Genomic DNA, 28,000 nt, shown 5'->3' on the forward strand with positions numbered 1-28,000 from the left:
TTACCTCTCCAAAGCTATAGGGATAAGGGGTGAACAAGCAGCTTTCTCCAGCCATTTCTCTCACCCATCACTATTTGCATGAAACGTTTTGAATGAACACCGTTTTCCTCCTCACATTTCTTCTGTGTTTGAGGTTCCGCATAAGCAATAGCTTTCTGCAGCCAAGCGTTCATTCAGAGGTTGGCATTCCTTCCAGATTGTTTTCTGTATCGCTTTGCTGTGTCAGTAATTGGTATATTTAGGTCAAAGACATTGCGCTCCTGCTCTGGAGAGAGACAAAAACAAGTTCTTTATCAAAGCTTTCATCTTCCCGCTGGAGCTAAGAGATTTATGCAAACCTTGTTTAGATTAGGCCTCACTAAAAACTGCAGAAATAAAACTCAAACACTTGAAGACAAAAATTAAAAGCCTCCAACTGGTACAGCAAGAGTCAGGATGAGAAATACAGTGTGACACAGCCTGCTACGCTACGCCACAAGAACAGATTAAAAAGGAGATTACTGTCAATTGAATTTCTGCAGTGAAATAAGCTTGACTGATGGGGAGTACAACAGCTTTTGCCTTAATCACAGAGACGCACCCAAGGCAAAAAAAAAAAAAAAAAAAAAAAGAATACAAACATTGTAGATACATATTCACATTAAATATCCCTACACCAAAGGTATATTATACATAACTTCTCTCTAAAACTGTGTAGTAGCATATCATCTCTAAACACTTACAGACACTAAGGGGGAAAAAAAAAAAAAATCTATCGTCTCCCTGAATAGACCTCTCCTCTAACTTTTAGAAGGTCTTTCAACACTGCACAAGTATGACAGAAAAGGCAGATATTTAACATAGTTATGACGTTTTGCTAGATTTAATGCCTCCCAGAACCCTGAAGATACCTGCTTAATCTCCTTTTAGGCAAAGCTAATGAAGCTGTCCACTGGAAATCTTAAAATCTAGAAGTATTTGTTTCTCTACAACAATAACAAATGCTTATGGTGATGGGACAAGTGTGAGAAAGCTCACTTGCTGTATAAACACAGGCACTATAACTCCAGTTTTCATACTGGGAACTGTTGCTGATGTCAAGGGTATAGCTTGGCTAAGACCAAGTCAAAGATATGCATGTGTTCACTGGTGAATCTCAGGGCAGGGCTTCTACACAACGAACAGTCTGTGATTAAAATGAAATCCCAGCTCCACAGGTTACCGCAATGAGCAGCCATTCATTATCCACTCATGCAGGGTGACACATTTACGTGCATGAAATTATCCCTATGCAATTATGAAGGATGGACATTCACACCTCAGACCCTTTCCAGTCACTACCTGTTAATACACAGACCTCGCTCAAGCTCTCAATGCATTCAAGAGCTTCCAGAAGCAGCGCAGCCATGTGCACCTCCTCACCCAGAGGGCTGACATCTTCACCTTAGAAGCTAGCCCTGTTTCCAGCTGGGAGAGAGTCTCCCAAACTGCTGCATTAAAAAAGAGACAGCTAGAACTAAACAAGGTTGAAGGAGCCTGAAAAGCAAACTGGCTAATGAGCCATATGCAGAGAAGCTGGAGACCTGGAACTGCAGCTGATAACCTTTTATCATTCATGAGCAATACTGTTATGCATTACAAGGAATAAGGACATAGCAGACGCACAACAGCATAGACCAGGTGCACAGGACATAGACCAGACATAGCAGATGCACAACACCAGCTTCTGGCTTAAGTCAGTAAGTCAGCTTCCCATTGAAATGAACAAACATCAAATGTGCTTTGAAAAGAGGGAAATATTTGGTTTTCACTCCTCATGCTGAAGGGCTATTTTAGGAGGAGGAGGGTGGAAGGAAGGGAGGTACACTGCAAAGGGAAGGGTCTTTGTCTTGCAATCAGCCATCTTCCTGTTAGCATCTAGCTTACCTTGGGGCATACTCAGAGCAGCCTCATTTGTATCCCTGCTACAGTTATCTCCGTTAAAAACCAGGGAGTTATTCTAGGGCTCTGTGCAGGCACAGTTCAAGTTACAAGTCCAGAGCGTTCCCTTTTCCCAGAATGTATAGTAGGGTCACTAAAGCAATGCTGATTCACCTGCAACATATATGAAATATATTATTCCCATAATGGGACAAGAATAGAGCTATCTGGATACCGTTCCTATTTATGTCATAGCTGCGTCAACAGAATGAATCTGTGCCAGCACAGCTCTCTTGTTAAAAGTCTAATTCCTGGTCAGCAGCAGCATAACCAGTAACAGGCTTTTCATTTTGACAGCTTGCCTTAAACTACACAGAGGAAAGCACATGCAGCCATCTACAAGACACATTTAAGCTGCATCTTCGCCCTATACCAGCTCGAGACTACGCTCTTAAAGCCAAGTGGCTGGCTGTAACACACAAGCATCTTTCTCCCTGCCAGAATGTTAGAAGAGACTCTCACCCACTCAGCTCCTCTGAGATCCAATCCCTGCAAGCTCCTGTCAAATCTCCCCTTGACGTAATGAACATACGACACTGGATGAATTAGGAGCAGCGCAGAAATCTTCATGACCTACCTGAACTATAAGCACCAGCAGCCAGGCCACTTAGGGCCCCCGGCCTACTGCATCAATAATTAAAAGATGATTTTCTGGATGAAAAAAATTCTCAAAAGTGGGAAGTTATTTAACACTTAAGAAGGTGAAATAAAGACTCTGAAAAGGGAGCAGAGCAACACTCAATCTTTTCAAATTCAATGATACTCAACCTCTAAAAAGCAATATGGAGAGGAAGTCATTAATATTTCAAATTCTTAACATTGCTTAACCTGAATCTGTGTTCAATGGTACAATTACAAGTTGCAAATTGTTACCTAGCATTTGTAAGAAAAAGCGAAAAAAAGAGGTATCCAAGCAACTACATTGTCTGGATGCAGCAGCATCTGCCTTGGCACTCGCCGGCTGCTATTGCGTAACCCTGGATTCAAGCAAGAGCACAGCCGGGGAGTCTCTGCTCTATTGCAGTGACATATCTAGAACAGAAGTGGCTGGTAGAGGTTTAACAGTAGGAGTTTAGACTCTATATCAGAAGAGGAATTGGCAGCAAAGTCTCTTCACCTCTGGCCTCCATTTGGGTAGGGGGAAAAAAAAAAAAATTCCAAGTGTTTCAGGCAAGACTTCAAAAGAAATTGCTGGGACAGCTTTCTGTACACGCAGGACACAAAGCAGAGTCTTTGGAGAGCAGAGGGAAAGGAACGCCTGAAGATACTCCCTGGCAAGACACTGCAGAGGGAATCACAAGGTACAAGGCGTACTCCTTGTTCACGTCCTCTGTCCCCAGGGCGCAGAACAGCCTCCCAGCTGCCCCATTTCTGGTAGGAGACCACCGCTACTTGAACTGGAACATAATGGTTATAGACTACTGAGAATCACTCACTTCTTTAAAAAATACACCCAGGTATTAGTCTCGTGCTGTTGGAACTTAAGCCAACATGCTGAGCCATTTTCTTGCCTGATACAAGCTGGTTTATAGGCTCTTGTACACTGTTTCTCCACAGTAGAGTTCTGCCTACACTCTTTCAGCACTGCATGCCTACAGCCAACTGGAGATACACGGGTCTAAGCAGTTTCCGAGGGACCAAAAGCAAGGCAGCAAATGTAATGACACCTCCTCCAACAGGGGTTGGAGAAAAAAGAAAAAAAGAGAAAGGAAAATGAAGCTGAGGAGTAGAACAGGGTTTTCTGGATGAGTCAAATATGAGCAGAACAAAGTTGCATAATGAGTGCCCCTTGACTTTTGTTATTTCTCCCAGCCAGCTCCTCCAAAAATCTATTTGTTATTGTTTATTTGGGGATCAGTCCAAATTGCTGTGGGAGGAGAGAAAAGGAAAAAAGGAAATGCTGTCAAGCTATTAATTCTAGTACTGTAGTCATCTAGCACTCTGCATCTATTAACGAATCAGTATCCTGTTTACTGCAACACTCTCTAGAGCCTGAAAGTTAAATACAAGAAAAACAGATCTTAATTAGTCTCTTGCAAAAGTGACTCCAGCATTGTTTCTCCTTGGCCAGGATGAATTCTGCCTTTGCTTATTTGCTCACTGCTCAGTCCAGAACGACAGTGTTGTTTCACGTCTCTCTCCAGAGAGCAGGCAGCAGCAGGGGAAGCAGGCACCCGGCAAGCAGCACGCAGCTGGGAGCATCACTCCTGAAATTTAAGCCTCTGCGAAACGTTATATTGCAATAAAGGCCAGGCTATGTCAAAAGCCAGGAGTGACTGTGGCCACCACCCGTCCTCCCATTCTCCCAGGATAGAAAAGAAGTCACGTTCCTACCCATGTACATCAGTAACAGGAGAAAAGCTGTACTAAACCAGAATGCAGTGTTATGTTTAGTTATTTCCCCCTCTGAGGATGCAAGTGCCACTGGCAGTGGGTACAGCTTGACCTGTCAAAGGGACACGCTTCCATACAGTCACTTGCCCTCACTCCGTGCCAAACCTGGCTGTTCCCAGGAACAGGAATGGCTGATGCAGAAGGCCACTGTCCAGAACAGCCTTTAATGACAGAAGGACAGAAACGCTGTGCCAAAGGCAAAGGAACCTTTAGTCTTGGCACGAGACCGGATTTGCTTGACCCCTGGAAGTTCAATAGATGTATCAGATTTGTGGCCCTGCAGTACTTGTCTATATAATCCCAGCCTCCTGTGTACCATCTGTTTCCCCTTCGGCAGACTGGCCATTAGAGACACAATGCTAAAACTCGTGTCTCCTTAGTAACAGGTTTTTGTTGATCTCTCCCGCGCCTCCCAATCTTTCTATCAATCCTGTAATCTACTAGGATTTTCCCTGCAGGGGATGCATAACAGCATCAGTGGAAAAAATATATGGGACGATAGAAACACTTTAGGGCAAGGGTAGAAGGTGTAAAAGGGGAGTGCATGAAGTTAGAAGAGCTACAAGTCTATCGAAACCAGATGTTCTCATTATATTGGAGCAAGCCACCAACACACCTTTCGAGTGCCAGGTTTAAGATTTCATCTGAGCACTCACTGCTTCAATAGTTTTTTTTCTTAAAGAGTTGCCAATTATGAACAGGTTCCCATCAATACACAAGTCTTAAGACACAGACCCTGCATCCCTAAGACCATCTTCTCTAATACCTCAAAGGTAAAAACACTGCTATTCTCAACACTATGCAGGTAAGGAAGGCCTGTATTTCCAGTCTATAGAGACTGGCTCTCTTACAGCAGGTTTTACGTCCATGATTGCTGGCTGCCTTTGGTTCCTTAATCCCTAAATCCCCACACTCTCTTCTTGAGGTTAATCCAGTTAAAACTCTCCCTTCCCTTTGGCTAGTGCCTTGCATAAATAACCACCTGAAGAGCAGAGCTGCAGAAGCCAACGCTCAGAGTATGGCACTTCCCAGAACTCTGTCCTGCTGCAAGAGACAGCATAGAGTAAGTACTTACTGCCTATGCCAGAAAAGGAAATTAAGATTAGCTAGGTAAGGGCAAAAGGCACTCCTTACTGATTGCTTAAGTCAGCAGGAATCAATCATCCAGTCCGATCCAAATCCCCCAGTTGCTTTCTGCCTTAAGATAACTAGAAACAGGTTTATGCTATACTAAGATAAAGCAGCCTTAAACCAGTGTAAGCCCTTACGTGAAAATCCCCCTTTTTGGGAGGAGAGGAGCACTTGCCTTTGAGGTCAGCTCTAAATGAGATGGCTATACAATTATAGTCATAGAGGCCATGTGGTATTTGGAAAAGCAATACTGGTCAGCAAAAGAAAATCACTTCTTCAGACTTTGCCTGGCTGACCTGGCCCAGGCAGCTCCCTTAGCGCTGAACCCCCGTGGGCAGGAAAGCGAAGGCAGCACTAGAAGCAGGCAGCCAGTCCTCAGTGCTCAGCCTGCCAGGAGAGGCCAGTGCAATATACAGTCCGGTACATGCAGACCATGAGGACTGTCTCCTTGCACACAAAGCATCAACAATCCAATCCAGTGAAGATGTATATCTGCCCTGAAAAAAAAACCCCAAAACCCCAAGACACACCCAGAGAAGATGCAAAGGAATCCTTAGAATAGTCTTCTCCATTCCCTGCTATAGCATGGAGAAAGTGAGGACAAGTGGCTGTATGAAAGTGTGTCCCATTCTGACAGGTGAGACCGTACCCACTTCTAATGGCACTTGTCCCCTGGGAGGGAGCCCTGCGTAACCTGTCACCATCCCCCTGGGCAGGCAGCAAGCAGTTGCAAGAGAAATCCTTAAGCTGGGACAGGCTTTAGGTCAGTAATCCAACAGACCACGGGATCCTGCCCCTGCAGCCCCCAGATGCATCTCCATATCTTATTCTCATTGTGAAGCTGCACCAGAGGCTCTAGAGCAGCACGCATTGCTGTGGAGTAGCCTGTCAGAGAAAAAATGCTGCACATGGCTCCCTGGTGCTTGCCAAGCTCTTCAAGCTATGCACTAGAGCCAGGACTCAGACCATAAGCTCTTTGTGTTCCTGGTCATTCACAACCAAGAGAAAGAGAAATCTGGTTTTGAGGACTGTTTATCAGCCTAGTCCTTCCAAGATCATCAGTCTCGGGGGTAGTGAGAATGAACAACCCCATCAGCTTGCTTGCCTAACCAAAGAAATAGCAAGCAGAATATGCATTCTGCTTCCCAGCCTAGAAGCAGTTACCCCACACCTGCTTATCTCAGTGTAAGACGACAAAACAAGGAGCAAGATGCCTGCACAGCTCTGAGCTGCAATATGTTTCTAACTCCATTCACGCAGATATGGAAAGCTGCCGCTCAGTCTCTGGTGCATATTTAAACACTCATTCTGAATGGCCGATTAGTCAGAAGCGGAATGCTTCTGCATTCATGGAGTAGCTATTTTAAGATTACATTATGCACTCTGCTTCCATTAATAGGTACACTTATTAAAAAAAGGAAAGGCATTACACCCAGCGATGCATTTGCCTCAGCAGACTTGAGTGCTGCGTGTACAAATGTCCAGCACAAGCAGAGGAAAGCTAATGAATTCTGTTATTGACAAGCCACATTTTTCTTCACAGCTCCAGGGATCACCTAGTCATTAGGCTTGCCAAATCTTGATGGAACAAGTCAAATCACTGTGTTCACTGGCCACCTCCGCTATAGGCCTGTCAACCTGCATCTTCCACGGAGATTTAACACAGCCATAGAAGTCACCAAACTGAAAGAAGGTAAGCCAGACTACTGCAGCATCTCGGGTGTCCTGCAGCTCTGGAGGAGACTGACCCAGACACTCTCATTCCAGACACCAGTTTCCCTCCTCGTGTTGCCCATGCTCTCCAGCGCTGCCTTCACTCAGTGATGACCAGTGCACATCTATGCCCCTCCGGTACCTCTGGATCCCCTTCGAGGCCTTGGAGTCCCACAGTTATTTGACAAGCGGAAAGTTCACAGGAACTTGTTTTGGAGCAAGTCAAGAACTCTCAGGTTTTTTTAAGCTAACAAATCTCAAATTATTAAATGCTGTCAAGCTTTTATGAAAGCCAAAGGCAATTTCAGGGAAAATACACACTTGCGTTTGGCCAAGACCCACCCATCCCAATCTCTCCTGCATGTATTAGGATTGCAGCTGTATCCATAAAATTCACACACAATCACCCATCAACTGTAACATCCAGATTTGTTTCTTCTACCCTCTCCAAGCCTGAGCTGCGGTATCAGGGTTTAATCAATGTGGTTTCTGGGAGGGAAGACTGGAGGAGCTAGGAAGGGAAGCATGAATACAAGCACTTAGCCAAACAGCACAGATAAGCTGCATGGCAATGGCACAAGGGATATTATTTTAATTTCAAAAATCAATAATCTTAACACAGGGCAGATTCAGTATAAAGAGTCAGGTTTCTGTCAACAGTTTTGCTTTTACTAACAGGTTTATACAGATTGTTTTGAAGATCAAAGCCATAGAATCCAAGAGGTACATGTATAATAAATCTCATTAAAACTAGAGCAGGTCAGCATCCTGATGAACTTAAGCTGTAGATCCTTCTAATGCTCTTGAAGAAAGCTCGGGTGACCAGCCAAATGAGGATTCCCTCAGGTCACAAATCCACATCTTCTGAGCCAAGTGGAAATACTGTATGAGCTAAGCAAAAGAGAGTTGGGGGGTTTGGGTTTGTTTTGTTTTTTTTAAACAATGCAAAGAGCAAGAAAAAAACCCCAAATTATGACACAACAAATACTAGAGTCAGAGCTGAAAATAAAATCCAACTTGGAGGAAAAGAGGTGATACAAAAAAACATTGTATTAAATCGATATTACTTTGATATTGGATTCAAATCTAAAGAAATGCATTAGCCCACGCAGACATAAAAAGTACGAAAAAGTCTAATAGTATGTGAACTCTAGAGCACAGCCCACCTGCTGAAAAATGAAAGCTACTTAAGATGGACAGCTTTACTGTCAGGGCATCCCCGTGCAGAGACTTCAGGGCACTGAACAACTCTAGCTGACAGTCATCTCTCCTGTAAAGCCTTGATCTCCAAGAGTTAAGAACACTGATTTACACCCAACAGCAGTTGTTGTATCAAATGCAGGGGGGGAGAAACACAGAGGACTGAACAGCAGTAGCAGCACATATCTATAGGAAAAACAGTATTACATGGTGTCAAGGAAGGAAATTAAATAGAAGGATGCCCAAATGCTTGAAAGCACTGCTTAAAACAAACTTAATATGAAGTCTGACCTTGTCAGTCTTCAGCCCTGGGAAGGCTCAGCTTCCACTGTGCAGAGGTGGAATGGACGCAGACGTCGCATGCTGGCAGTAGGACTAGGAGCTGTACACAGACAGGTTCACTAACAGCACTTTTAGTGCTCAAAAACTTTGGCCATCGTAGAGAAACAGTAAACTCGTGGCACAGATATGGTCATTTCAACTTTGTTCATTTTACTGCAGTGATAAAGATATTGCTTTACAGATGCCACAGTTGATATATGCAAAAATGTGGAACCGAGTAGATAATTTCCAACTTTCTTGGTTAAAGCACACACCCGTCACCAAGGTTTAAAAAGAAAAATTTAAAAATCTCTTCCCCCAAGATTTCAAGATATTTCCTTTACCAAAGCATGGTTTTTCCCCCGTTTTTTTTAAAGAGGATAGTAAGAAAAAAACCTCCAGCTTCTAATGTGGAAAACATTTCTGTGAAAATATGGAAGAGGTAGAAAATCCTGGTTGCATTTAACTAGTGAACAAGGTCACAAATTAAGTAGTCTGAGAATTTCTGGTAGCTTAGCCCTGAAATAGTCCCCCTTTTTTCCACCCCCCATCCCCTTCACTACTTAGCTCAAAATGCAAGACCAACAAGAACACATGATACAGCCTGCACTGGTACAGGCAAATACATGGCTGAAGTCACAGGAGCACATTCTTCAGGGCTCATGAACCATCACATGACAAACATCACAAGAAGCCAATTTACTAAACACAATTTAAACTTGAAGAAGCTAAGAATAATAATAAAAACCATTATGGAAACATCTCTTAGGAAGGGAGGAGCTACACTTGAAAAGACAGCAGCAAACAACAAAGTAAAGATCAGTTCTTGTCTTATCTGAAACTTTTGATTGCTAGTGCTACCATATAAGCTAGTATTGCTTAAAGTCCCTAATATATACTTCTAGTTACATAGCTTACAGCCAATAAGAAATTTGACCAGCAGTCAGTGAAGACCTCATCAATAAGCCTCTCACAAACATACAAATATTTGAATTTAATTGCATAGACTTGAGCTAAAACTTTTCTGATTCCACATGTTTGAAAAGCAGCAGCCTCTTCATCTGCTATAAAACTTATAGGTAAGAGTGACTTCTTTTTTAAAAAGCAAGAGGACATGCAACCCACAATCCTTCTCCTTAGCTGTCAAGAAGTACTGACAGCTATTCAGAAGAAAACACATAAAAGGTCTGCTTCCAACTCCAACCAGATAAATGGAAATAAAAGCAGCACTGCCTCTTAACAAGATGGCACTGTACAAACTGATTTTCACACTTCTACTGTCTGTATTGATTTCTGTACCAGGACAAAGGAAATTGTTTTTTATTTCATAAGAGCCACTTTCACTGGAAAAGTCTCAAAGCTATACTAACATTTTTTCCTGACAATTTAATTATGGATTTGTCCAGTCCTGGAGTAGTGCTCAACATTCAGGGATCCTGAAGGCTCTTAACTGTTTAAAAAGGTTGCAATGATCCGCAGGGCCACTACCAAACAGATCACTGTAGACTCATCCTTGGGATTAAGTCATCTCTATTTGTGAGCCCTTATGTGATGATCTGTCTATTATAGAGCATAAGTACTGCATGAAAGCCTCTTCAAGGCCTTCACCACCATCTGTGAATTACATTATTAACAATGGTATGAACTTCCTAAGAGCATCTGGTTCTCTCCCCACCCCCTTCTCAAATCACTGGAAAGAGCTCTTCAGTATCAAAACAGGCACAGGCAAAGCTGTTTTCCTCCTTTCCCTCTCTCCCCACCTCCTCCTGCCCTCTAACAGCAGAGGATAGATGGGGCTCAGTTCTCCGTTTCCACGCCCTACATCTATTCTGCACAACTCTTGCCATTGTTAAATAACGATGAACTAAACCAACTAAGTGACGCGTGTACCACAGGCATTTTACTGGGAAAAGCGGAAGTTTATTTCATCGTTTTGCAGAGGCAGCATCTGAAGTATGCTACTGAACTGCCGCTGCAGAATGCATGTGCTGAGGCACAACAGGGACTGCACAGTCCTACCCCGAGACGTCACTTCTCACCCGCGCAGTTCCTGAAGTTAACCAAAACCAGGCAGCAGCCATTAAGCCAACTGCTGTAGCTAACTTTCTAGATGGAAATATGTATTTTGTCATCCCAATCCTCCTCCCCACCAAGGATGTTTCAGAAGCTTATTCTGAAAACACGCCAGCTTCTTGTAAACAAGAAGTAGGAAGAGACAGTATCACCCGGGACATCAGAGCACACTCTCCACTGAACTTTGCACAGAGTTCACATCAACCAGCCTCCTTGGCTACTCTAAGGGATCATTTACTCTTGCAGGAAGTTCTTCCTATCTCGTTTTCTACTGCTTGCTCTTCAAACCTAGCTTCTTTTCTTGCTCTGTACATAGGGCTTTTAAGAGCTTCTTGTCACCTCAACCTTCTGTATACATCAGCAGCAGTTTTTCCATTCTGTTTTTCACAGTGTAGTTCTTTAGTTGCACAACAGATCGCAATTCCGACAACATTTTTACAGCCCTGTAAGATACAGCGTCTTCCTCTGTCTTAAGTTAGCAGTAGTATTTCTTGAAAGAAGAGAGCAACATTATGGCCAGCTCAATAAAGACTTCTATTCAGCAGGAAACAGCATCCAAACCAAACAATCCTGTAATGTGCAATAACAGGCAGAAAATACTGGGCAGGGGGAGGGAGACAATGTTTCTGCACAATTCACATGAACCCTTCTTCTAACATACTGTTTCTCTTATGCACATGTTTCAAATAAATAATCAGGCATATGCTGAGATGCTGGGACACTAGCATCTAGAATGTACTCCTACTGTAATTACCAGTAAATACAGAATTTCTTCAAGTCTGCAAAATAATGGGCAAGTATGTTTATTTGGGGTCACCATCACTCTGATGTGCTGCCCGAGTGCACGCTCTTTGTGCGGGTCGTAAGAAGAAGTATGCAGATACTGTTGACCTCAAGCTACAGGCGGGGAGGAAGCTAGAGGCACACAGCAGCTAGCGTCCAGGACAGTTCTGTCAGGGTTTAATTTTATTTCCATGATGACCAGTCACTCTGCTTTGGATGGTACGTCAGGCTGAAGATAAACCACGACCCAGACCCCTGGGAAAGGACATCGCTGTGTTTTTATGCAGCCATTTAAACAAGTCAAGAGAGCCATAAGAAAATTAAGCAAGTTTTATGAGTGGCCTTAGACAGACAGCTTAACAACAGAATCCCAAACTCTTATTCGCTATAGCTTATTGGGAGGAGTGCAGGGAGAAGAAAAGCAAAGAAACTGGCAAGCCTTGGAGCAAATTAGTGGCATTTAGAGATGGGCTCTGCCAAGCCCAGCTCCCAACATACAGTGGGAGCACAGCATCCTATCAAAAGGATCTTAGGATTATAACATCGATATCTAGAATGACAGCAGCTAGAATTGGAATGAATTCCCATCTTTCAAACAGTTTGTACAGGTGACCATGTAATCAAATTAGCTAATATTTTGCTAAATCAGTGCATTGAATATCACCCGATGAGCTCATTTTTGGAGGCAGTTCAATGCCTCACTTCTAGGACTGATGTCAGTGTCACATGCTTGGAGAGGATCAGTCTGCAGCTGGATATTTTAAAGCCTTCTATTAGGAGTACAGAAAAGTCAGCGGATTTCAACAGCATCAACTAATGAATTTGTGTTTTATCATAACAATTTAGTCACCAGACCCAGCTGTCAATATCTGCGAGAATATCAGGCCATTTCAGACAGGTCCCCCTCCCTCCGCTTTAAGCCACTAGATGGAAACTGAAGAGTGCAGCAACTAAGTTGTTTCAGAGAAAGCTGTGTTTCAACAGAAAAGGAAATCAACAGAAAGACAAGGAAACAGGAAACTCTCACTGATTCTGACTGGCTTGTGATAAAATGATTAACCATTGAGAGACTAAACTCAGCAGTAGTAAAAATACATAAACAAACAATAGCAGGGCAAAAGGTGTTGAGCATCAGTAGCACAAATGCTTCAGGGAGTCACATTCAACCCTACGTTCAAATCCCATTCACTCACAGACCAACTGTGAAGTCGTCTTGTATTTTGACACAAAACAGGGATGTCACTGAAGTTCGGTGGCAAGTGTTCATGCAGTATCTGTGAAGTCTCCCGCACTTTGACGTTCACTGCTTGCACTTTGTACCAACAAGTAGGAACAGATTTGCATTACACAAATAAGCAGTGTCTTCATTGTGCAACTGCATGCGACTTTTTCAGAGAAAAACAATGCTCAAATACAAGAAGTGTTGTGTGCATCAGGCTACAGAGTGGGTGGTAGTGATGTTGTCAGAAAGCACTCAGCACTGCTTACCTCCACGCCCATTGACTTCAGTAGAAGGCTACATACGAAAAGTCTCTGAAGACGAAGTGTTCCCTAACCCATGGCGCTGTCCATACACTATACTTAAGAAAGAGACAAAACAAAAAACCACAGAAGTGAAGCGGCATGAAATTGTAGCTTTTTAAGACTCTTGCAGTCCCCATTCCAGTTAAGAAATCAGACTATACACCCATCAGTTCTGAGCAAGCCCTTCACCACACTGCCCGAGCCTTTTACATCTCTAGAGCGTAGGATGAGAACAACGGTAATTTACTGCACGCTTACATTGCTCCCAGAAGACCTTGGATGAAGATGCCTTAAAGCTTCACGTTCTGCTCAACTGTTGAATTGTTCAGTGAGACTAGCTAGTTTCATCAGGAGCTTTATGAAAACACACAGCCCTCACATGTAGCACAGGGCAGGGCCCATTTTAAAGATCCCTGGGAGCTTCTCTCAAAGAAGTTCACAAGCTCTGCATCTGTTTCAAAAGCGATTCAGTTCACCCTCATCCAGGCTACAAGTTTCATTTGTAATAGTTTCTATTACAGGAGAGTCAAAGGCAAGAAGCCCTAAACTGCCGTGAACATGAAGCCCTCTATACAGGATTGCCAGAGCAACGAGCAGCTCTGGTACCTCCAGAGGAGCTGGCAGCAAGACCAGGCACTTGAACTTCAGCATGTGGGACAGACACTGTGTGAGCCTTCAGGTGGATAAATACGTTTGGTGTACAGACTGCAGCTGGGGTCGGGGAAGGTTATTATAACTGAGACAAACTACCTCGCAGTATTACTAGTAGTTAAACCCAGAGGCTCATGACTTATTTTCAGACTGGTTTTTATCCTCGGCATTGAGTCGAAGAAAGAAGAGACTAAAGGAAACACCAAGATCCTTACATGTACAAGTTCTTATTTAACTGCTTGTGGTTCAGCAAGACATTTCCTCTCATTTTAAGATGAGGCTTATAAATTCAGTGTACCTCAAAGGTTTTAAAATGAGCAGAATGCACCCTTAATTCCAAACTATCCCATTTTCAGCCAGAACTCCTCTATACAGAGCTCCATTTTTTCAGAGGTTTGAAGCTATTTGGCAGTTACATGCAGCCCAGACCAGCCTGCACATTTTTTTCTCTCTCTCTTTTTTTTTTTTTAATTTTAGACTTAATGTAGCATGTACTCTCAGAAAGGTTTACAATGCAGCCTTTTGTAGTTAACTTGCTCCAAGCTGGGCCACTGCCAGGTTGTTATCAATGACATTTTAAAGCAGATGAATGAAGTTCTTATTACGGTGACAAGCAGAATTGTGATATGGCACATGCATACACTGAAAGAAGAGAGCTTGCTATTAGTTTGTCAGGTTAATAAATAAATAGTGATTTCATGAATAAAAGCCTTTTATTAGGAAACAAAAGAACGAAATTAATATTTATAAAGCTTTAGTGGTTTCGAGCACCCTTTAAAATAAGATTATTCCATTTCAATCAGAGCCACCATCATGGATTACAGATTCTTGAACACAGCTTCCCCTCCTAATTCTCTTATCATAGCAGTGCAACACAGAAACCAAAGCTCTGCCTTCTGAACTGGTTCAGGCCAGGATCAGGCCTGTTCCACTACTCCTCCACGAGTAAGCGACTCGGTTTGAGATCGGCAATATTGAAGGCCCATGACAGCAAACATTTCTGTTAGATCTTCAGGACTGCAGCTAAAGGCTGCACCTGTTGGAAGAGCTGTTGGTTCCTTATCACAGCAGGAAGTTCTCACGTTTTACACAGCGTGCTTCCACACCACACAGAGGCACTGAAACCAAGCCAAGCCAAGAAGAGTGACGCTATGCGTTAGCAAAACTGGCTGCTATCAGAAGTCAGCTGGCAAATCACTTCCCAGCCTCTGCCCCTAGAAAAGATTATTCACTAATACCCTGTCGATATCGCTCAACCGCTTCAGGGTTCTTCAGTATTTCCCACAGCACGTGCAAAGAAATGTTCACCATCAAAGCGAAGTTTAAAAACAGTGAGGTATGTCCAGGATGTCCTACTTCATAGCAAGCAAATGAAACTCTGACAAATACAGATTGCTTCTCACCTCAAGTTATCTTTGCACATACCCCCTTTGGCTCAAGGCATTCTGTGCTCATCTGTCCTAAAACCAAACTTGCAAGTTTAAACTTTAAACAAGCTAAGTAGTTTTGTTTTGGGTTTTGTTTTGGGGTTGTTTCGAGTTTTTTGGGGGGTGTTTGTAGGAGGGGGGGATGTTTGTTTGGTTTGAGGTTTGTTGTTTTTGTTGGGGGGGGTTAACTATTTTTTTTAAATGAGGCACATCTCAAGTTTAGAATCAAGATGTGAGCAATTACTCAAGCTTAAAAATTGATTTTGGCTCACGTCATCTTCTCCCCAAATACTAAAAAAATGTAAAACTTTTCCCTTCTCCTTAAGGGAAAGTCAAGTTTGAACTTCCTCACTCATAACAGAACCAGATAGAAACTGCCCCAAAATAACTGTCTCAGCCATCTACAGTCAACACGAACAGATCTAAGTTAAACAGAGCTTCCTCCAGACAAGAGCAGCTTCTGGTATACGTGTAAAACAGAAAAATTCCACGTCAGAGACCAGAAGTGTGGGTTGCAGAAGCCTGTGGCACAGTTGTTATCTTTGCAGCATGAAGCACAAGTTGAGATCAGGGATCTGTAAAGTATATGTGAAAAATATTCGTTTCACCCACTGAGCCTATGCAAACTCTATTCCAGTCATACTATAAACGTTAACTGATGCCTCCCTTGCCTTACAGTTTATATAACTACACCCAACTTTTGGGAAGGCACCTGAAAATATGCTATGTTCATATTGTTTTGCCCTGATAGTCTCTTTTATTTAAGATTCAGGAGCAGAGCAGAAGCTGCACAGAAGGACAATTCACTCCCAGCACATCACTGAGGCAGTCACCCCCAGCCACCACACAGCGAAGTGCTGAGCGACGCAGTGGCAGGCTGACACAAAAAGCAAGAGATAACATATTAATATCTGATTTCCACGTGCAACTGTACTGACAAGTTTATGCAATATTAGACTTGACCCACGCTACAGGGGTAGTTGCTGTCTGGAGATTCATTTAAGTGTTGAAATTCAGGCTTACACATTCTATTAACTGCTGCGCAACCAAAATACTACCAAGAAGGAAGAAATGCCACAAAGGACAAAAAAGCCTAAGTCGTCCTGTTTCACTTCACTTTTTGAAGTCACAAGCTTGCTACCCCACATAAGCACAACCTGGCTGAAAACAAAAACAGAGCAAACTCCCAGTAACGAAACTCACTAGATGTTACATAAGAAAAACACTTGTTTAGAAAGTGAATTAAGTCTTTGTCAACCATTCTGCAATTTTAAAAGGCAAAGGTGAAGGTTGTCATTTCAAGGTTTACACTTCACCCAGAAAGACAATATAGTATGGCAGCTCGTCAACTGTTTCATACCACATTTCGAAGCACTGTATTTAAATACAGTGGTTACAGCATCACCTGAAGAACATGCCCAGAGCTGTTTGTCTTTAAACTATTTTAAACTGTTGAGAAGGACAGTGGAAAGGAAAACAAAAACAAAAAGACAACAACAAAAACAAAGAACAACAAAAAAAAGAATCAATCCTTATTCTAGAAACACCTTTATCTTGTCACCTAGCATTTCCTCTTGCAACTAGGTTTAGCTCCTGTCTGTAGGTCAGAGAGCTGAGTCACTTTCCTGCTTGCCCCACAGCTACTTATGAGCTAAATTTTCAGTGTGACACCCTGTTTCCTACAGAAGATGCTCCAGAACTCAGGATTACTGCAAAGAAACAGCAGACTCAAAAGGATACCTACTACCGTACAAGAAGCAGGCCATCTCACAGACAACTGCTGGCTCTTTGCTCCTAAGCATTGACATTTGCATACAGAAGAGGTTCTGGTTTTTTAATTAGTTTGTGAAGGACCGGCCCTTTCCTGGCTGAGCAAGACCTTGCAAATTTTTTTCAGACAGAGGGACAGCAGCCCACAGGTTTTCCACATGCAAGTGAAGGTTAGGGGCTTTTGTTTTTAAATGCCTGGAACATGGCACTCGAGACTCTTAGGCATTCAGTAGCTTCAGAGATTCGTGGGAAACTCCAACTTCAGATGGATTAAGCCAAAGGGTTGGTCCTGCATCACGCAGAAGACTCAGACTACGTCTAACTACCAACAAAGCTCTCCTTTGGAAAGCAAAGCATTTTACGCATGCAAGGCATATGCTCTATCCCTCCCTCTCATCATCACACTAAAAGGTATAGAGATGAAAAGCCTAAAGTGTTGGGTTTGGTTTTTTTTTAAGAATTCTAATATACACATTTCTCAGATGTTAGCCGTTGAAGCTAAACCAAGCCAGTTGAACAAGTCTTAAGAGTTCTTGCTGCAATTTTAAATGTGATAATTCTGTACATCAAAACAGAAGGGACAAGGTAGCAGCCAGCGAGAGTAATAGGACGACCACAGTCCCCTGTGACAGGACCAGCTTTCCACATTAAAATCCACTTCTCGGATATTTAATCCGGTTAAAAGTTGAAGACAAATGTGCCTAGCTCAGCAGCTTTTGCCTTTTTGCTAAGGAGGCCTCGAGACCTAACAAATGAATGCTGCATCCCTCAACAAAACCCTTACAGTGCCATTCTTCCCCAGCTACTTCCTATTGCTTCTCATCTGTTCTGAGAGGGAGGACAAACTCTTGGATTTGCATCCTGCTCCAAACTCCCCTTGGGGCATCCCCACTCACATAACAGCAAAGCCAGTTACAGGCAAACTAACAGAAGAAGCCTGCAGACTGTCTCCTAAGAAGAGAGTATCATATATACCAGCTGCTACAGCAAGTGTGTTAAAGCCTACTAACTAGAGAAAATATGTGACTCAATGGACCCACGGTACACAGGAGCCAGGTTATGGTCTTCTGCCTTTCAGATCCTGCTTTATCTCGCCTCAGACTTGTTTGTGGCTCACCTCGCTGGGGTGTGGGCAGGGGCTAAGCTGTGCAACAAGGAGCCTGGCATCACGAGTCCCAGACCCGCACAACTCCTGAGACAACATCTCCGGAATTTACTTCCCAGAGATCTGCAGAGCAGTGGAAAGCTCCAGCATCCAAGCCACCTCCTGAGCTCTGGTATGAGCTTAGTACAGGGACAGTATGATCTGTGATAAAACAGTTCTTTCAAAATAGGTCAGATAAAATACTCTGATGTCTTTGATTACTTCAATACTAGAAGTTTACACTGTGGCCTTAAGTTCCCCACTAATTTCACCTTGAAACAGCCCACACTGATGCAGTAACTTCATTATTTCCATGAAGCCTCAGTTGAGGAGTTCCTTGGGAGAAGGAGGACTAGTATACCCAAAAGCAGCGAGCAGCCACAAGCAAAACACATTTCAGCGAGTGCCACAGGCATTTCATTTACCAAGGCCATAGGAAGTTCACATCACAGGGTATTTGCCAGGAGTTTCATGATTGCTGGCATACACAGTAAGGGTGCGTCTCACCATGGAAGCAACAAGCTGTTTAACTGTGTGACTCATCTTACAGCAACGTTTTATGCCTTCTGAGAGGAGATCAGCCTGCAATGAGCAACACTGATAAGATGCATATTCAGAGCAGTTCTATTTGGGCAAAAAGCTATTGACACATTCAAAACTGCAGATACAGAAGCCTGCCCAAACGCTAACTAAAACACACGAACACACACACACTGCAATATTATACTATTGCAGTAAGACATCTTGCAGATGGTTAACAGTGATCTAATCGATTTATACAGCCCAACTCAGAAATGCAAAGATGGTTTTTAGCCTTCATAATTTTTTATCCCTTTAAACAGAGCGCTCTGGAGGAACAGTTTCCAGCCAAAAGGTAAGAAACCCTGTCTGCCTTCTTTAAATCACTGACTACTTCCAATAGATAGCACCTGTTTCTTTCTCTTGCTTCCAAGATCCCCAAACCTTTATACAAAAGATATGAGCTTCACTGTCACTACTTAATAAACAAATAAACTTAACAAACAAATACAAACAATAAATCAATGGAACAGAGAGGAGACTCTTCTTAAATTCACAGGCTGAACTAAACAACTCGAAGACTTGGAGCAGGCAGTTGACAAGCCTATCACTCTCATGTTGCAAGGCCAGTTTATATAAAGGAAGTATCAGTCACAGAAGACCAGCAGCTTAGTACATACTTCTTGCTAATGGCATCAGCAAGAGTCAGATATGAAGACAGTAAAAGCTTCATGTCAGTTGAACTCTAAAAGTACAAGAACATTTTTGAAGTCTTCCCATCCAGTACATTCTTGCAAGGACAGCAAGAGCTTCCAGCGTACAGATGTTCCTGAGAGCCAGTCTGCAAAACAGCCTTCTCGCTTCAGCGGCGTGAAGTTGCACTGTGGTACTGGGAGGATGTGGTTTGTTGTGACTGAAGAATGAAACCTTGAGCTGTAGGCTGTGACCAGAGAGCAGCTACATTGAGCTAAACTGCCCAAAGGCTTTTTTTTTTTTTTCCATTTCCCAAGACAGAATAGTTGCAGCTATAGATCTTTCAGGATTTTTTTGCAGTAACTGGAAATCCTCAGGCATTACCCCTGCATGACGGCAGTCGTCTTACACTAAAATACTTCCAGCAGAGTGCTTTTCAAACAGCAGTCTCCACTCAAAATAGCATTCTCCGCTCAAGTAAATGTGTCATTGACTCTCAGAATAACTGTAGATATTACAGTACCCTGCCCTTTTCAACCTTCTTTCATTCCTTAAACAGCAAGAATCAATATTGGTCAGATAATGACTCATTACAGCATCACAGGCTATTTGCATTTTCAAATTACAAGCTCCTTTTCAAAACACAAGTATTTATGTACCACTGGAACTCAAGAGGTGACAACTGCAGTGTATATTTCACTCAGTTTGTTTCAATGTAACTTCATATTTAGAAAGATACAACTAAGCTGTAGAGTTGTTTTATCTAAAATGTCACAAATGGCATCACATTCAGTGGAATTAAAAAAAAAAAAAAAAAGGTGAAATAAGTACAAAGACAAAATTTCCTTCAAGCTAAAAATGGCCATTTTTGGTCAACGCTGACAAAGTACTACAAGGAGCCTGACTTCCCCAAGAAAAGCAGGCTTCAGCTTCTATGCCAGCTACCATAGCTTCTTTTGGCTGGACTTCACTGGTCAACACACAAATACTCCAAAATGGACAACTTGTAAAGCAATGCCCCAGTAAACAAAACAAAAAGAAGGGGAAAAGATATGGGAGAAGTAGCTGCCAACTTCACAAAGAAAACTTAGACCGAGTGATCTAATGTAAAGCACAATATGAAAGAGGTATTTTATATTCAGTACATCCTTTAGCTCAATAAGCACAATAACAAATAGCGCAGCTTATTAGACCTGATAGTCAAAGCAAGTCATAACCAGGTCCAAATTTACACTCCTCTTCTCACAAATCAGATCAAAAAAAAGCCAGCAAAAACTAAACCACTCCACTACACAAACCAAACTTAATCATCATCAGTGTGGCTGTAAGGTATGAATGCTCAGAAAAACTAGAAACATACCTGGGAAATGCAAATAAAGGGTTGGCTGTTTCAGGAAGAAATTAAAAAAAAAAAATATCAAGCTATCATTGAGATATCCTACAAAAGGACAGTTAGATCCTTAAAAAAAAAAAGAGAAAAAAGATAAAGACTCTTTCTTGTACTCTACAAGTTTTAAGCATGTTTCTGTATGATCCTCAGTGAGGTTCCAATTCAACTGTCATCATCCTCCTTCTCAGCTCCAAATGCTGTTCTCAACCTAAAAAAGGACCTTGCATTTCATGCAGATCTCTAGAGGAGCCCAGTATGTGTGTATACAATAGACAACAAATCTTCAAGAGAAGGATTGGTCTTTTGTCACCAAGCAGCTCCAGCTTAACCATCAAAGTGCTTTAGGAAGAGAAGAGTCTCACCACATGTGAATGCATTTACACATACAAAAATTCTCTGCAATGCAAGAGCCTGGTCTCGTACAGCTGGATAGAAACCTTCACCTTTTAACAATACAGCATCACACCCAACAACAGGTAGAGGCCTCCTATCTTCCTTGCAGAGCTTTCAACAGAAATAGAAGTTTGAAAGACAGGGAGGAAGTTACAAATCACCTCACTAGAACAGTTTTGGTTTATCTCCCAAATGGTGACAGCTGGCAACACAGGAAGCTGAGGTATCTGTAAGGCACTGTGAGAAGTTTGCCTAAGCAGGAATCAGCACGTTCTTCTGATCCACTGCCTCTGAAAAGTGAAGTTTTCAGAATAAGCTATGGCTATACCTGAAAAACACCAGGCGAGGAAAATCAGCAAATAACAGATGATAGCATCTTTAAATATTAGGCATTTCTAAGTCTACTAAGTATTTCATAAGAAGCTTCTGTTCCCCTAGCTACATTGTAGTCCCCTCCAAAAATCAACTCTCCACAACCCTATATAAGCAGCAGCTATCAAGATCTTAACTAATTAAGGAAAAAAAAGGAAAAAAGAAAAAGAAGTTCTGCGTGAGATAGACTGGACTTATCAATTAAGTACAAATCATTAAGTAAACTCACAATTACCACATTGTTTAATAGCAATTGCAGGACCAGGGGTAATGTTATATTTAGCTTCCCCATAAATAAGTGGGAAAATATTTCCTGTATGTTCCACCAGCAAGGAGCTCTCAAGCAAAACATGACAGAGACTCCCAAACACATTTGCAGGACTCTGCTTCCTGCTCAAGCTGTTCCCCTGGGATTAAGGAGGGGAAGTCAAATGGCTTAGGTTTTCATTTGCTTTAAACTGTTGTGTTTTTTTTAAACTGTGCATTTTATGAACAATATATGCAGCATATTCTCTCTTTCTGGGTCAGTCGCTCCCTTCCAATAAAAGCATATTGTCTCCCTGAGGGTAGGGAAGACAAGTGAACTGCGAGAGCAGTCAGGGCCAGATTGCCTGCCCAGCTTCTTCACTTCTCAGGAAAGAGATGTAATAGACAAAGGAAAAACAGCACTTAAAAGAAATTACAGATTTCTTTTTTTTTTTTTTTTAGAACTTTGCATAAAAATAATTTTAAAAGGCAAGTTTGAATAGATTATTTCCCAGTACAGATAATTATCAAAAGTCTTTTGGAAAGCTACAAAGAGTATTAGAGCAGTTTTCCACTGCTCTCATCATCATGATGACACAGATTTGATGCTAGCCTGGTGACTGAAGTTGCCCAACAACTTCCAGTGCCTTAGATAACAAGGCTCACAAAGGACTTTGAGGCAGGCACCTTTTGCCAGCTCTTCTCTGCTTTAGCTAGAATTCTTTCTTGCAGCTTGTCCCTAGACCTGACAATGCAGCTGCTGTGCCCACACTTTGCTACGCAGTGAGCAACAGATATTCCATGTTTGTCAGCGTAAGACATCTGCAGCTTAACACCAACAGGAGATTGAGAGACAGTCCATTGCTTAGAGATACAAGCAGCAAAAGTAACTTAAAACTGATATGCAAACAAGGACAGTATTAACAACTGCCTTAATACATGCACACTAACAGCCCAAGCAAAGTAACTTACTCCCTTTTAAAATGTTGTATTTTGGCTAACAACGGTGAGCAACTTTTTTATTTTTTTAATTTAAACCCCAAAAGCAAAGGATATAGCAAGTTAAATTCATTCAGATTTCTTTCTGTTCACTATCTTACAGTTGTCAAGAAAGAACCCAAAGAAAATATGTTTTCATTTTTTTCCACTGAAATGAAGATGCTAGAAGGGAAGGATGGGAAAGCCCTACCACTTGACAAGATACTGTCCTGCAAGACAGGAAATATGGCATAGATATTGGGGAGTAGGGTCAAAGAATCCAGGGTATGGAGAGAAAAAGCAACAGGCTAGATTTTTGAAATCGCCCCAGCAGAGCTCTGACTGCACGTCTGAGTAGCACTTGTGAACATGGTGTCTTTATTTCAACTGCTTTTGTTCATGAGGGGACTACTGTGCCCACCTGCTATAGCCCAGATGCATACTTCCAGGGCCCTTCCCTCACTTTGACTCAAGTCCTCCTCCTCCTCCTCCCAGAACAACCTTCTTTGAGGGATGGGAGGGAGAACACCTGCCCCCCTCAACTCCCCCCAAACACCCACGAGGGGGAAGGAAATCTTATTTTATGTTACAAGACAAACAAAGGCCTTGATCAGCACCAAGTAGCCCCTCTCCGACTCATGGTATCTTTACATTTTCCTGTAGTACAGTCCTGCCGTCTACCATTTTCTGCTAACATGGCACGTCAGAAGACAACTGTTCTGCTGTATAGAAGTGAAGATTACAGTCTTATTTCTCAAAAGTGGCTGCATAACCAAAGGCCAAAACAAACAGATAGCAGAAGTCTGGACAGACAATTAAGGGAATTTTACAAGTCATCAAGCGACCAGAGGGCTGTAAATGTATAATCAACACTTTGCATGAACTACCCTGAAATGAATGCTCATGAGATGCTCTATGGCAATGAGAACAAGATAAAAACCTATAAATAAAAGCCATCCAATTTCAGAGTGATTCAGATCAGCTATTCCCCTGAATCCGTAAGAGCCAATTATAACTGTTTATAGGGCATACTTAATGCAAAAATTCAGTTCGAGGACACCAATTTCACCCTTTCTCCTTGTCTGAGAAGTTTATTTCTAAAGCAAAGAGACATCAAGCAATTTAAAAGAGAATCCATTTCTGTCCTCAAAATTCTTAGTGACCTGGAAACAGAATTAGACATAGCCATATGCTTGCACACCAACATGCTTCTTCCTTGCCCACAAGCTGGAAGAGCAAAGTTCCAGCAGTTACCAGATCATCTTTGTTCAGAAACAGCAGGGTTTCACGCAGCATAAAAATTATTTAGCAAGATAAGCTTTCTTTTAAAGAAGTAACTTGGAGATAGAGTTATCAGTCCATATAGAAGGAAGCTAACATCAGTTTACAACAGATTGGTTGAAACAATTTCACTTAGAACTGAAAGAATCAAGCCCTCCTGCTGAAGTCAACAAGGATCCATAAGAACAGCAAGCGTGGCAGGCTCGCAGGACCGAAGCCTTCCTAAGAACTAAAAAGGTGACTGCCCTGTTCAAAAGCCCTTCGCAGCCTAGGAAGGATCATAACCTGAAATGATACCAGAAGTTTTGATTAAGAAACAACAACTTTGTGACAGAGGAGGAACACACACAAGCTCAACAAAATTCTGACAGAAGGATGGAGAAACAACTAACCCCAGCTATCTAACAAGAGGCTAAAAGGGCAGTCAAAACCCTAAAGTGTGGTTAGGAAGTTTAACAGGAAATGCAGAAGTACTCAAACAATAGCAGTTAAGGGCAGAATATGATGAATATAATTTCCACTTTAGACTGCAAGAAAAGTCTGAGAAAGTAGAAGTAATTATGAGAACCAAAACCAGGCCAGGAACACAGTCACACACTTATTTTTGCATAGGGCACCAAGGATTTACAAAGACCACTGGTACAGAATACACCTCCGTACTATGAGATTGAAGAAAGAGAATATAGATTAATATACTGAAAGCTGCATTCTCTGGATTTATCAGGCTCTGGAGGAAGTTGTTTATATATTTAAAAGCTAAGTAGTGTTCAAAAATCAGTACAGTTTCAGTTTCATTTAATTGGTTAGGAAACAGCCTGGCTGTTCCAAATGGGAAAGCCTTACAGAATACAACTGATTGTTCATAAATATCAAATATTTAACACAGGAAGGAGTTATGCATCCAAGTGGGAGAAAGAAGGAAGATGTCAAGAGAGACCTACTTATTCTCACAAGACATCTTAAATGCAAGAAATGTATGGGAAAACGAATAGTGGAAAGTGTAAAGAAGTCAAAAGGGGGAAGCAACCTCTGAAATAATGCAGCACACTAATATTTATAGCAGAGAAATATAAGCAAAATTAATCTGTGCTGCTAAATAAACATACCTTAAGAAAGACACAGGAATGAAAGAGGGGGAGAAGAAAAAAAAAAAAGTGTTCTGACAGCTAAAATGCTGTCGGGGCAGGCAGGACCTGTCAAGTAGCTGATCTAGTTTCAGAAGAGGTTACCTAACACAACAAGAAATATTTTCAGAGTAGTTGGCTTTTTCATCCCCCCCCATGACAGAAGCAACTGGGGTTTCAACTCTTCTCCCCCCTCAACATTTGCAAACCAGACATAACACCAGTGTGATAATGCATGAGATTTTTTTAAGGAAAAAAGCTGAGAACTAAGCATACAGAGTGAAAGCAAGCTCACTGTTTTCATTCTCATCCTTAGTTATATTAGAAACAAGCCACATAATCGGTAGGTAGCAGTTTAAGGGGTTAACATGCAAGATGTTACAATATAGAAGTACTAAAACAACAGCCCGTCCCAAGTTTAAAGAGCATGGAAAGCAAGAAGTCTTTATAGCCGCCTGCCTCACTTCCTGATTCAGGGCAGCGATGAGAACATCTGCTCATTCTGCACATCTGACCCAGAGGTTTGAAATCTGGCCTTTCTGTATCTATCTTGGGCTTGACACAGCCTCTCGAAGATTATACATAACACTCAAAAAAATGAAGAAGAAAAAAAAAAAATCTTAGCTCTTCGCAAAGAAAGGGCCACGTACCGGAGATACCCAGAGGGTACTGTCAGATTAAATCATCTTAAAACAGCCGTAGTCCGAACAATGTCAGTTTGCTTCCACACACGCTTCCCGCCTCTCTCCCACCGCATACAATGAAAACAAAATTAAACCAGGCTGCTTTATTTAGACAGTTCCGCGCTGCAGATGGGGCAGCAGCACCTTTACACAGGGGCTGAGGCTCGGGGCGGGCTCTGACCAGGACCCTGCGGAAACCACCCGGGCTGCTGTGCCCGAGAGTCCTTCCCCAGCCTGAGGGCTGGGAGCGCGGAGCCCCACCGCCTCCCTCACCCCAGCCCGGGCCTGCTGAGGGGCACCCGGGACCCCCGCCTCTCCCCTCGCTTGTCACCAGGCCACAGCGACGCAAGCGCGACGCGAGGGCCCCGCAGGGGTGTCTGACCCCTCTTCCATGCACCGAGGGCGGCGGCGGCCGCCCGCCCGCCTCAGCGCCCCCGGCCCGCCCGCCGCTGCCCACACGGAGCTGTCAGGGCCCGGCGACCGGCGGGAAGGAGGGCGGAAAGGGGGGGGGTGGGGGGGGGGGGTGAAGCGCGAGCGGTCTGGCGCGCGCATGCGCACCGCCGCGCGCCGGACCCTAACGGCCACCAACCGCCGCGCTCCCCTCAGCGCCGGGCGGGCGGCTCGCGGGCGGACTCACCGAGGCGCAGGGGCTGGAGGTGGCGCTGGGGGTAGGCGAGCGCTGCACGGTGACCAGAGCCATCGAGGCGCGGCGGGGCCCCGCGTCGGGCCGGCGGGGGCCTTACTCCATGGCGAGTGCCGGCGGCGGGAGGGCGGGGAGGGGAGCGGAGGTGGCGCGGCGCCGGCCGCAGGGGGCAGCAGCTCCACGCGCGCCAACGGCCTCTCGCCGACTGAGGCGCGCTGGGGCTGGGCCGGCCGGGCACAATAAGGCGCCAGGGCGCATGCGCCACCTGTCAGCGCGGCACCGCCCCCGGGCCGCGCCGGCGGGTTAACCCCTGCCGCGCCGGCGGGCTCCCGCCCTGCAGCCCGGCCCCTTGCGAGCCCGGCTGGCAGCGCCCACGCACGGCTCGTGGGACTGGCGTGTGAGGGGTCTCGTCATTCCCTCTCCGGCCTCTCAGCCCCAGAGATGAGTTTGAGTAACGTGTGCCAGCTTGGCTGCGGCCACCCTGAACGTGCCTCCTGGCAGGGCGCTCTGGTATGAAAAAGTGACGGCTTTTTGGAATCCCATCCTGCTGGGAGCCGTAACAATGTGTATGGCATCGTACTCGGTGAAAGTTGGCCTTAATGCTCACATACTGTAGCTTTTCCTTGGATTAGAGAGCAATAGGAACTCTTTCTGTAATGAAAACAGCATATAACACCTATTTATACATCAAGGCACAAGCCCAAACACCAAAAAACTAGTCTAATAAGCATCCATGACATTTAAAGCGTTCAGACATCCCCAGAATGCAATACTGCTTGACAGTTTGGGTTCTGAGACAAAGGGCCCTATACTGTTAAGCTTCATTTGTTTTGCAGTTTCAGCCTGGCGCTACCAAATTCGTGGGAATGTTGGCAAGGAGGTAACTGGGATCGAGAAATGTCTTGGGCATCTAATGACAACACCACATATGATAAACAGAAGCCAGTCTAAATATTAAACAGAGCAAACTCTTCTTTGTCAAGAGTGTGTATTAACCCATTGATTCCTTTTAAGCACTTGGTCCATATTGCTTTCAGCTGCCCCTGAGGCTGACAGGACTGTACGGGGTCTCTTTTGCCCCTGTAAATCTAAGCACCAGAGAAGCCACATGGTAGCTCTTTAGGTTATTCCCCAGTGCCCTGCAGTCAAAATAATGAGCAGGGAGGCTCTGGGAGCTGGGCTTCCCTGCAATGAAGAAGTCAGGCTCGCTAATGAGGCGTTTTGCCTCCTAGTGGACAAGGGAGGGTGAAGGACAGGCTCCCTAAACTGGACTAAAGTCAAGCTTACAGAGCGCACTGCACAGCAAGCCAGGATCTTGAACATGAAAGACTCCGAAAGAGCCCCCGGTGGGACCCGAGCACATGGGGAGAATGAGCAAAACCCACAGGTAAACAAAGAGTCACGTCCTGCCTTTTACAGCCATCATGTTGTTATTTTGAAACACAATATTTATGGAAAGCGTGCTAGCAGCGCACTCTGATTTATGGCACAGAGGTCAAGAAAATGCTTTCCAGACCCCTTTTAAATTAGTATCCCCCAGGTCTTGAATATTCTACAGCTTCCCAATAAAACAATATCTTTTTTCTGA

The 28,000-nt window shown here is 43.5% G+C and overlaps 2 protein-coding genes across 2 annotated transcripts in view; one reads left to right on the forward strand and one right to left on the reverse strand.

Annotated features, from left to right (window-relative positions):
* Positions 1 to 26,484, reverse strand: part of SSH2 (slingshot protein phosphatase 2) — a 100,477-nt gene extending 73,993 nt beyond the window's left edge. The window contains 1 exon segment of the mRNA XM_050908707.1: positions 26,407 to 26,484. Within this exon segment, the coding sequence (XP_050764664.1) occupies positions 26,407 to 26,469 (63 nt within the window). The 5' untranslated portion in view covers positions 26,470 to 26,484.
* A 1,263-nt stretch (positions 26,485 to 27,747) lies between these two features.
* Positions 27,748 to 28,000, forward strand: part of EFCAB5 (EF-hand calcium binding domain 5) — a 41,165-nt gene continuing 40,912 nt past the window's right edge. The window contains exon 1 of the mRNA XM_050909205.1: positions 27,748 to 27,799. The gene's annotated coding sequence lies outside the window, so the exon portion shown is untranslated. The remainder of the gene's footprint in view (positions 27,800 to 28,000) is intronic.

The sequence above is a fragment of the Gymnogyps californianus genome, chromosome 20 (assembly GCF_018139145.2).
Source record: "Gymnogyps californianus isolate 813 chromosome 20, ASM1813914v2, whole genome shotgun sequence".
NCBI lineage: Eukaryota > Metazoa > Chordata > Aves > Accipitriformes > Cathartidae > Gymnogyps > Gymnogyps californianus.